General features: G+C 40.2%; 1 protein-coding gene across 1 annotated transcript in view; it reads left to right on the forward strand.

Annotated features, from left to right (window-relative positions):
- PRUNE2 (prune homolog 2 with BCH domain) overlaps nucleotides 1–11,522 on the forward strand; it is a 272,571-nt gene that overhangs the window by 223,499 nt on the left and 37,550 nt on the right. Inside the window, exon 11 of the mRNA XM_032634319.1 lies at nucleotides 1,241–1,441. Within this exon, the coding sequence (XP_032490210.1) occupies nucleotides 1,241–1,441 (201 nt within the window). The remainder of the gene's footprint in view (nucleotides 1–1,240; nucleotides 1,442–11,522) is intronic.

Genomic DNA, 11,522 nt, shown 5'->3' on the forward strand with positions numbered 1-11,522 from the left:
ATACGTCTGCTCCACTCTTCAAGGTCCACAATTCACTTTTTATTAAAAAAAGTGAATTGTGGGAATTCCCTGGCAGTCCAGTGGTTAGAAATCTGCACTTCCGCTGCAGGGGGCCCAGGTTCGATCCCTGGTCGGGGAACTAAGATCCCACAAGCCATGTGGCGTGGCCAAAAAACCCCCAAAAATGTTATATACGTAACATTTCTACCATCACAAAAAATTTCTTTTGGGCAGCACAGCTCTGAGAATCCCTGTAATATGGAAACCCAATGTTTTACAAACTGACGGATCAATAGAAACATTTTTTCAAGTAATACGTAAAAACATTACATGGAACACAGTTTAGGTGTTGTCTATACAGAAAAAAAAAATCTTAATGACAAAGAAACAGTGTGAACTTCCTTAGGACAAGAGACAAGACTAGAGTTAGAATTCCAGAATTGGTGGGTATACCAGATGGCCTTCAAAACATTTTGTGATAGGGAATCCTGAAATTTTTTTGTTAAGGTATCTCTCTAACATTGTTTAGTTGGGATCAACTTGGTTAAAAATGACTTCTCCAGCTCTGCTTCTGTTAAGTGAAAGGCTCTTGAACAGCAAGATGCATATTAACAGTGAAAGAGTGGGAGCTAATTCCATGAGCCTTACACGAGGAGACTATCACTACGGTACAGGAACCAACATCAAGCAGTATTGGCATAAGAAGTAACGAGTGCTTGATCAAGGAATGTAATCTGGGAGGGTACCTCAGTTTTATTACAAAAAAAAAAAAAACCAGCCAAAGAAAGTTCACAACAGAGTTGTCAGGAACTAAAGAGACGTATTTGGGGAGTGTCTGTAAACATTACAGATAAAGTTTGTATCCTCCGTTTCAGAGGAATAAAGTCTACATGAATCACTATAAGTTATGTGTAAAGCTTAACTGTTTTTCTTAAGTAATATGCATCATAAAAACTTTGATTCAGTAGTATATCAATGTCAAGTTCTCAGACCTGAACAGGGCAGTTCTAAAAACTAGATCTCTGCTCCCACTTCCTATTTCTGCATGGCCAGGGCTGATGTAGCCAGGGTGAGCCAGTACTGAGGCCTGCTGGCCAAGAGTGGGGTCTAAATCCCACACGAGGACTTTTAGCAGGTGTGCCTTTGCTGAAAGGGCCTTAAAATTGTTTTTCACTGGGGCTCACACCCACTGTTGGCAGCCATGTGTATGGTCTAATAATGTTGCTCTTGATCTCTTTAGAACCTCCTAATTCTCTGGATCTTAATGGCAGTCATCCTCAGAGAATCAAACTCACAGCCCCAAATATCAATCTGTCTCTGGATCAAAGTGAAGGGTCTGTTCTCTCTGATGATAACTTGGACAGTCCAGATGAAATTGATATCAATGTGGATGAACTCGATACCCCTGATGAAGCAGACTCTTTTGAGTACACTGGGCATGGTAAGTTGCCAAGTTGGCAAGGCCAAAGTTAAGTGAAAAGTGTAAGATTATCTAATCTTATCTAATGTCATCTAAGTGGCTTTAGGAACAAACCTCTCGTTGTGTTGCTGGTGGCTCCTTTCTGTGATTTCTAGAAGCTTCTGTTTGTATCTCAGGTCATAGGTGGACATGATGGACGGTTTAGAGCTTGACAGAACAGGTATGGCTCACAGAGGTCATACATAGCCATCACTCCTTTGTTAAACCCCTACTTTATGCCAGGCCTTGTGCTTGGCTGGGGTTGTAGGGCCATGTTACATGCTGTGTTATAAGTATTACATGTAGGGCCATGTTACATGCTGTGTTATAAGAAAATTGGGACTGGGTTTGCAGAGAAAGAGAATTTAATCTGGAAGATAAAATTAGAGGTGGAAAAATTAGAGCTTACCAGTTTCTCTGTACAAGCTCCCACTGTCTGGAATGTTCTTGCCCACAGATCCTACCTGGGTGGCTCCTTCTCTTTATTCAGATCTTAATCAGATGTCATCTTCTCAGAGGCCTTCCCTGACCTCTGTAATCAAAGGCATTCCCCACACCACCACCTAGTCACTCTCTATCCCAGTATTCACTTTATTTTCCATGTGTCACACTAATTGAAATCATATCATTTAACTATTTGCTTGCATCTCTATTTTCTTTCTCTTCCCACTAGAATGTCTGCTCCACAAGGTCAGGGACTTTCTTATGTTTAGTGCTATATCCCCAATAAAGCAGGAAGGAAGGAGGGATGGGACAGGGTGTGCTGGGGGAAAAATAAAAAGGAAGAAAATTGGGGCCTCCCTGGTGGCGCAGTGGTTGAGAGTCCGCCTGCCGATGCAGGGGACACGGGTTCGTGTCCCAGTCCGGGAAGGTCCCACATGCCGCGGAGCGGCTGGTCTCGTGAGCCATGGCCGCTGAGCCTGCGCTCTGCAGCGGGAGAGGCCACAACAGTGAGAGGCCTGTGTACTGAAAAAAAAAAAAAAAAAAAAAACGGGAGAAAATTAAAAGCTGCTGGATCAAACACTGGCACTCCTGATATGATTACCAGTCTTATTTTAGTTCTTTCTCTTGCTCAATGAAATTGCGTTTAGGAAATATATACATATACAAAGCACTTGCTTTAAAAAATGGCATCATGTAGTTTCAGTTTTACAGGGTGGCATTCGCTGACTTTGTAGTATTTGAATTTGAAAGTAAGAGAATCCTGGCTACAGCTACTGCTTTGATATACTTTGAAAATGATTAAAAAAGAAATACCACAATTGAATGATGCCCTGACTTATTTAGAGCTATACTGATTTCAGCAGCTTCTTTCATAGAAGAACACAGTTATGAAATTAGGAGAGTCATCCTCAAATTACTTTCATCATCAAATTACTTAAGTCAACCAATAGTCATTCAGCAACCAGGGCTATAACCACAGCCAGCATAGATTCAGACCCTGCCTTCACAGAGTGTAAAGCTTTATTTCCTCAAGCTAAGAAAACAGGAAGTGGCTAAACTACTTGTATTACAGATGATCATGTTTAAGTAGAGATTTTACATTGCATTTTTATCATGTTCTTGGATTTTTATAGTTATCAGGATATTTGACCCTGTAGGCTGAAATACACAAATAGGAGGTGAAAGGTCTTGAATTCATATTCTTTTCTGCCATCTCAGTCACTCTTCCCCAGCTACTCCATCCTTTCCAGCTGACCCCAGCTCTCCCAGCCCTTCTTCTGCTAATAGATCTTCAAGTGTAAAAATCAAGCATTAACTTAAAATCCCAGAGAAGACAGCTGTGGCAGGACCCTGCTCGCCCCTCCCTCTCCTCCCCCTGTACTTCCCTGTTGCCCTGGAGAGCTGTGTCACACCACATCTGAACCTTTTCTTATTATAAATAGTAAAACTGTCAAGCAAAGTGGCGGTGGCTGAGCAAACTGGTAATTAAAGCTGCCACTTGCTGACACAGTTCTTTTTATTTAGTCGACACAGTTATGCTGAAAGAACCAGATTAACAGCCACAACCCTGCTTTTAGGTCTTAAACTCAAAGGAGAGAATTTTAATGTAAGTTGAATTTTAAGTCCACCTTGATTTTCATATGAAAGATGTATGTTCAGACACTGTTTTAAAAACAACATTAAACATTGAAAACACCAAGTGCCTCTGAATAGCTATATTTTATAAACATGCAGATATAGATAACTGACTATAAAGAGAGAATACATTAGCGTCCCAAAGTACGAAATGAATGTTTGGAAAGCTGCATGGTTTTCTTGTTTGTTGTGTGAGCATTCTGAACTAGGCATATACATTCTAAACAAAATTGGAGTTTTTAAGGCACAGGCTTTCAAGAGTGTTCGGTCAGTAATTAATTTTATTTAATGAACACTTTTCACAGTGCTTACTGTGTGCCAGGATCTGTGCTAGGTGCATTATAAATATTAACTATATTAATGCTCACGTCAAATCTATGAATGGGGATTATGTTACCCCCAGAGGTTAAGCAGTTCACCTAAGGTCACATAGCCAGTAAACGTCAGAGCCAGCATTCAGAACCTGAGTTGTTGTCCCCGACTCCTGGGCCATGCTCTCTCCATAAATATACTGACAGTGAATAGGAGGATCTTTTACTAGGTTAGGCTAGCGCACCTGAAGTCAAGCCTGGTGACCCATCCTCACATTTACATTCCCTTTTATCCAGCCATTTTCCGGTGACTTGAGGGCCCTTAATTTCTCAAGTGCCTGAAGGATGTTTACACCATTTGCCTGTTTTATTCATTTGATGATCACCAAACACTGCTGCCAGGTTATTTGCCCACAGTGTGATTTTGCTTATGGAAAATTTCTGAAGCTCACTATCAAAAGATGTTAAATTAGTCTTCCCTCCCAAGCTATTTTCTTGAATAATTGTGTCCAAATATCGTTCAAAGCACCGGCATAATTAAGGCTTGACTTCCTTTGATATTCAGAAGTGCCAAAGATATCAGAAATATGTAGATAGTGAAGGATTTAACAGGCCAGTCTTTCATATTAAGGGAGATCTGAGCTTTTTTTTTCTTTTAATACTTTATTATACTAATCCTATAAACTTAAAAATAGCCAAAGGTCAGAAAATTGATGATGACCTATTTCTGTTTTCCAAACCAACCGCAGAGTTATTTTTACCGTAATTCAGGTCTCAGCAAAGCCATTTCATAAGGGAAATGGAAAAATGATAGAGAATTTTAGCCTGAATATTTCTGATAAGGACATTATAAGAAACACTTATGCGCTCTTATATTTTTTCTTCCTAGGCTAAGCGATGTTTAGTGGCCTCGTTTAAGCTATCTTTTCTAAAACTAACCCCTAATGACAGACAGTTTCCTATGTGAATAAGATGCCCTAACATTTTTTCCACATAATCAGATAGTCACTTCATGTAACTTCCTTATCTGCAGTCTTCCATTATTTTCACAGCCTACAGGCAACCAGCTTATAAAATCAATTCCCTGTTTTAACTCTGCATATTAACTAGTCAAGTGTTAGGCTTATTCCGTTTTACCCACAAGCAACCTTACGCCATAATGATAATGTGGTATGAAAGGATGATGTTTTCCTTGTATTTCTGTATGCTGAGTTTTCACATTCAAATTAACTACGTACCTGTTGTCACCTGAAGAACTTTAAAGACTTTCTTAGCTGGGTACAGGATGTCTTTCCTCTAACAAGTAAAAGTGCAAACCCGGGGGGCGGAGTGTATGAAAAAATGGAAGTGGGAAGACCACTGAGCAAGTTACTCTTGTTGCCTGGGACTAAGACGTACCTAGGACTCTAACAATAGCAAAGAAGATGGAGAAAGCCCGTGTTTGAACCCCGGCTATGCTCTTTCCAACTGTACTGAACTATACTTCAACAGGAAAAAAGTGAAGAATTTTCTCAGTTTGTGATACTGGCAAAAGATGAAGCTGAACTTAAGCTTCATTCTGTCAGGAAGGGTCCCTAGAAATATGTTCACATCATTATATGCTTTTGTAAAAGTTTGAAGAAAAAAAAAAAAGAAAAGATTATTTTCCTTAAAAAGCTCCCTCCCCTCAGAACTATATATACTTCAGGCTCAAACAAACCTGAATCCACATTGGATACTAAGTAACATAAAAGGGAGAGATGAAAGGTATATTAGGAATGAAAGTTAAAAGCTAGTTTATAAATCTCTGGGGATTTAGCATAATACTAAACATGTCTTGAATGATGAGTGTCATTTAGAAAGCACTCCTCCTACAAATTAAATTAGTTACATTCAACCTAATGTTCTCTAAATCAATAGTCGAGATTAATACATAGCATGTTCAGGATTAAATTATGCCTAATGTTAGTGATCAAATATGTCATGAATAATACCTAACCTCATTTTCTCCTGGGAGTGATTTCTAACATTTAATACAAATAAAGAGGCTCTTTGGCTTAAAAAAAAAAAAAGTTCCAACATGATGAATGTCTTTTAAGGCATTTTCAGACTGTTCCCATTATCAGTGCAAGATCACAACATAGAAAGCTAGTCCCCTTTACAGATGTACGTCCCTACTGGAGGCCACAGCTGGCCTCATGGCCGCATCTTCTGTTAGTCTGTATGATCACCAACAGTGGACTCTCCACTGTGATCTGTTAGCACAGGATATTCAGGAGCCTGTGTACTAAATCATCTCACCAAAGGCAAAAGAAAATGTTCAAGTTGACTTCTCCCCTGTGTACCAAGGCTTAATTGATTTCAACAGTCGCCAGGGAGAAAAGCCTGTTATTCAGAAAAGGAGACAAAGAAAATCAAGCATTTCTTAGTGAAGAGAGCATGAGACCAAACATTAAATTTGGAGGGCCTGGGGATAGAGAGTTAAATGAGACCGGAAAATTTTGCAAATAGTGAGAAAATGATAGCAATGGGAGGACGGTAATTTATAGTTGTAGCAGAATAATTTTTTTAAAAGTAGTTTTCTCATATTTTTAAAATTTAATTTTTTATTTTATTTCTGGCTGCGTTGGGTCTTCATTGCTGCACGTGGTCTTTCTCTAGTTGCGGCAAGCGGGAGCTGCTCTTCCTCGCGGTGGGCGGGCTTCTCATTGCGGTGGCTTCTCTTGTTGTGGAGCTCGGGCTCTAGTCACGCGGGCTCAGCTATTGCGGCACATGGGCTTAATAGTTGCAGTGCGTGGGCTTAGGAGTTGTGGCCCACAGGCTATAGGGTGCACGGGCTTCAGTGGTTGTGGCGTGCGGGCTTCAGTAGTTGTGGCTTGCGGGCTCTAGAGCGCAGGCTCAGTAGTAGTGGTGCACGGGCTTAGGTGCTCCACAGCATGTGGGATCTTCCCAGACCAGGGATTGAACCTGTGTTCCCTGCATTGGCAGGCAGATTCTCAACCACTGCGCCACCAGGGAAGTCCCAGAATTATTATTAAGTTTGGGAAGATCCATTAATTAAAGGGAGTAAAATAAAGCTACTTTTACTTCCTACTAGCTTAGATTGTTGACTTCCAGAATTGAACACCTTAAGACAATGTACTGAACACCTAGCTCTTATATAACTTTATTTCATTTATATCAGTCAGAAGAGGTGGGAAAAGGAGGAGACATACCAACTTGGCCATGCTTTCTCTGAAACATTAGGAGTAACATTTGATAGAAAGGTCCAGCCTCGAGCTTCTTTTTATTGAAGTATAGTTGATTTCCAATGTTGTGTTAGTTACTGCTGTACAGCAAAGTGATTCAGTTATACATATATATACATTCTTTTTTTTATATTCTTTTCCATTATGGTTTATCACAGGATATTGAATATAGTTCTCTGTGCTGTACAGTATGACCTTGTTGTTGATCCATCCTATATATCATAGTTTGCATCTGCTAATCCCAAACTCCCACTCCATCCCTCCCCCGACCCCTCTCCCCCTTGGCAACCACCAGTCTGTTCTCTATGTCCGTGATTCTGTTTCTGTTTCACAGATAGTTTCATTGTGTCATGTTTAAGATTCCACATATAGGTGATATCATATGGTATTTGAATTTCTCTTTCTGACTTACTTCACTTAGTATGAGAATCTTCGGGTACATCCATGTTGCTGCAAATGGTATTATTTCATTCTTTTTTATGGCTGAGTAGTATTCCATTGTATATATGTACCACATCTTCTTTATCCATTCATCTGTTGATGGACGTTTAGGTTATTTCTATGTCTTGGCTATAGTGAATAGTGCTGCTCTAAACATAGGGGTGCATGTATCTTTTTGAATTACAGTTTTGTCTGGATATATGCCCAGGAATGAGATTGCTGGATCATATGGCAACTCAATTTTTAGTTTTCTGAGGAACCTCCGTACTGTTTTCCACAGTGGCTGCACCAACTTACATTCCCACCAACAGTGTAGGAGGGTTCCCTTTTCTCCAAACCCTCTACAGCATTTACTGTTTGTAGATTTTTTAATGATGGCCATTCTGACTGGTGTGAGGTGATACCTCATTGTAGTTTTGATTTGCATTTCTCTAATGATTAGTGATGTTGAGCATCCTTTCATGTGTTTGTTGGCAATCTGTATGTCTTCTTTGGAGAAATGTCTATTTAGGTCTTCTGCCCATTTGTGGATTGGGTTGTTTGTGTTTTGGTTGTTGAGCTGTATGAGCTGTTTGTATATTTTGGAAATTAAGCCCTTGCATCATTTGCAAATGTCTTCTCTCATTCTATAGGTTGTCTTTTGTTTATGGTTTCCTTTGTTGTGCAGAAGCTTGTAAGTCTGATTAGGCCCCATTTGTTTGCTTTTATTTCTACTGCCTTGGGGGACTGACCTAAGAAAACATTGGTATGACTTATGTCACAGAATGTTTTGCCTATGTTCTCTTCTAGGATTTTATGGTGTCATGTCTTATGTTTAAGTCTTTAAGCCATTTTGAGTTTATATTTGTGTATGGTGAGAGGGTGTGTTCTAACTTCACTGATTTACATGTGCCAGCCTCAAACTTCTATGCCAAAATGAATAATAATGCTGTTTTTAAAAGTAAACTGTAGGAAAATGTTTGTGTACATGTATACATACTTTTAAGGTAGGAGTGTCGTGTCCTTTCTTACTATGATACAACAATCAAAAAGCATACAGACAAAAACTGATAGATTCAACTATATAAAAATATATTTCTATTTGGGAAAAATCACAAATTCAAAAACTAAGCACAAGGCAGGAAAATAATTGCAGTATATGACAAAGTTCTGTATAAAGAACTCCAAAAAATCAGTAAGGACCACAATAGGCAAAGGATTTATCAGGTGCCTCCCTGTCAGTAAGAGAAATATAAATAACCAATGAACACTTAATAATTCTCACCTTCTTTAATAATTTAATATACATTAAAACAACAAAGAGAGAAGTTTCACCCTAAATTTTCAACAATTAAAAACTTTGATAACCTCCAGTGTTGTTTTTTTAATAAATTTATTGATTTTTAAAATTTTTGGCTGCATTGGGTCTTCACTGCTGCACAGGGGCTTTCTCTAGTTGTGGCAAGCGGGGGCTATTCTTTGTTGCGGTACATGGGCTTCTCATTGCGGTGGCTTCTCTTGTTGCGGAGCATGGGCTCTAGATGCGTGGGCTTCAGTAGTTGTGGCGCACGGGCTTCAGTAGTTGTGGCACGCGGGCTCAGTAGTTGTGGCGTGCAGGCTCAGTAGTTGTGGCGCATGGGCTTAGTTGCTCCGTGCATGTGGGATCTTCCGGGACCAGGGCTCGAAACCATGCCCCCTGCATTGGCAGGCGGATTCTTAACCACTGTACAACCAGAGAAGTCCCGCCAGTGGTTTTAATAGTGTGAGCAAATAGGTACTCTCAGATATTTTGGTGTGATATATTCAAGGGCAAAAATGCTCATAAAGCCTTTCAGTGCTTAGACCCTCTGACCCAGCATTCCACTGCTAGAAAGGTAACCTGTAGCAATATGTGCACAAAAGAGATAAGACACCTTTACAGGGATACTTATTGCAGCAAATTCTTTATAAGGAACAACAACCCATAAAATAGAATAAAACTAAATTTCCATTGCTATGGGACTGATAAACTAAAAGACATCAGTAAAACTGAATACTCTAGGGCTATTTTTAAAAACGAGCAGGGTTTATATTCACTGAGATGAAAAGAAGCCCATGCTGTGTTATTAGGTGGAAGCACATTGTAGAACAGTAGGTACAGAACATGCAGAAGACAGAGATTAATCACACTTTCTGGGAAAAAAAAAGTATGTTTGTGCCCATGAGTATAGAAAGAAAACTACGTATCAAACAAAAATGAGTGAGAGAGGCATTGGTGATTTTTGCTGTTTCCCTGAACAATTTCTGGCATCTTCTGATCCATAGTCAGATGTGTTATCCATCGCACCACTAGCCCCCACCCAACAATTTCTGTATTGCTTGTACTTTTATTAACGTGTTTTATTTTTATAACAAGCAAAGAGAACAGAGTATACAGAGAAAATTTTTTTTAACGAAGTAGCCTCAACAGAAGCACGCAGAAAACAAAACAACCCCACACAGATCACCAGGGTCAACGTAGAGCAGGCCAGAAAGCCCCAGACAGGGTGAAGAGGGGTTGGTGGATGGTGAGTACATTGCAGAGAAGAGCAGGTGTGTACAAGGACCTCAGAAGACAAACCCGCATCAGAGCCCAGTGGGAAAACAGGGTCCTGGGAAGGGAGCGGAGAGGAGCATCTGAGGGTCCTACCCCACGTGGGAAGGGAGAAGCAGGAAGGGATCCCAGAAAGGGAGTCCAGGGCAGATGGATGGATTTGCACGAGTGACACGGCGCTTGATCTGAAACCAAGGTTGCTGCTTTCCCATCCTGAGTAAGCTGCAAGTGCTGGTGGGAATGCAGAGAAAGCCAGAGTGATTGCAAGGCTCTGCAGGTGGTAGTAGCTGTTGGTGTTGGCATAAAAGGCTAGGATTGCTTCCCAGCTGGACTCCATTTTGCTATTCTAAGTCACAGGTAATTACACACGTTTGAATTTGTCTTGCGGGATCTTCTGGAACATAATGGCTCTGTTGTGGCTCCCTTACAGGTTACCTATACTTCCAGGAACTTGTCCAAGCTTTATTTATCCACTCATCCTCCCAAGTTTTACTGAGGGCTCTGTGCAGGGTTTCAAGCTAAGTGTTGAGTGGGTTGGTGGAGGCAGATATTAAAGATGATTCTGGCACAATTTCTTAGCCCAAGGAACTCACTGCCTTATAGTAAAAAAAATGAGAATGAGACAGTTACACATTCAAGGTACAATGTGATAGCTCAGAAGAGTAGAAAAGGTAAGGGTCTGATTGTATTTGCTTCCTAACTCTGTGACCTGAGGTAGTTACTTCAGAGTTTTTGCATTGGTATCATGTCTGCTGTAGTATCTACTGTTGTGCCTGCTACACGGTAGATGCTTAATAAATACTGCTGTTATTATTATCAAAGTGCCATTAAAAGAATACAAGTGGAGTATAAACCAAAGGTAATTTCTCATGAAATGGAAACTTAAGAATGATAACATCTGAAAGAATTATTGTGAAATCTATAAACAATCCTTTTTTCCAAGTCACTTAAACATACATAGAATACCCATTGTTAAATTCTACTAGCACTTGAAGTAAAAATGGAAACAATTGTTGCTTATTCTTTTAAGAAAACTAAATATGGTTGCTTTTTTCTTGATGCACAAGAATGGGTGGTAAATTTCTCCCCCAAGAATGCTCAGTGGGCTTTTTCATTGCCTTGGGCACCCGCAAGTAAGAGTCTTGTGAATTTTTGGCCTTGGAGCACTTCTGGTCTACGAGGTTGTTTCTCACTTACTGTAAAACCTTTGTGTAGCATATTTTGAAAAATGTATAGGAAGTAATATCGAATTAATGTCCAGATGCACTCCCAGTAGACAAGGGGATGCAACCCCACTGTAGGAGTCTTAGAGTGGGGGTCTAGGCTGGCGGTATCGTCAAGATACTGAGCTGAGGGCCCCCAAAACACTCTGAGCACTCAGGATACACCAAGAAATGTGGTGCAAGGAAAATAGGGCCTGATGAATAGCCTTTCACCCCATCAGAAAGACCTGC

This window comes from Phocoena sinus, chromosome 6 (assembly GCF_008692025.1).
Source record: "Phocoena sinus isolate mPhoSin1 chromosome 6, mPhoSin1.pri, whole genome shotgun sequence".
Classification (NCBI taxonomy): Eukaryota; Metazoa; Chordata; class Mammalia; order Artiodactyla; family Phocoenidae; genus Phocoena; species Phocoena sinus.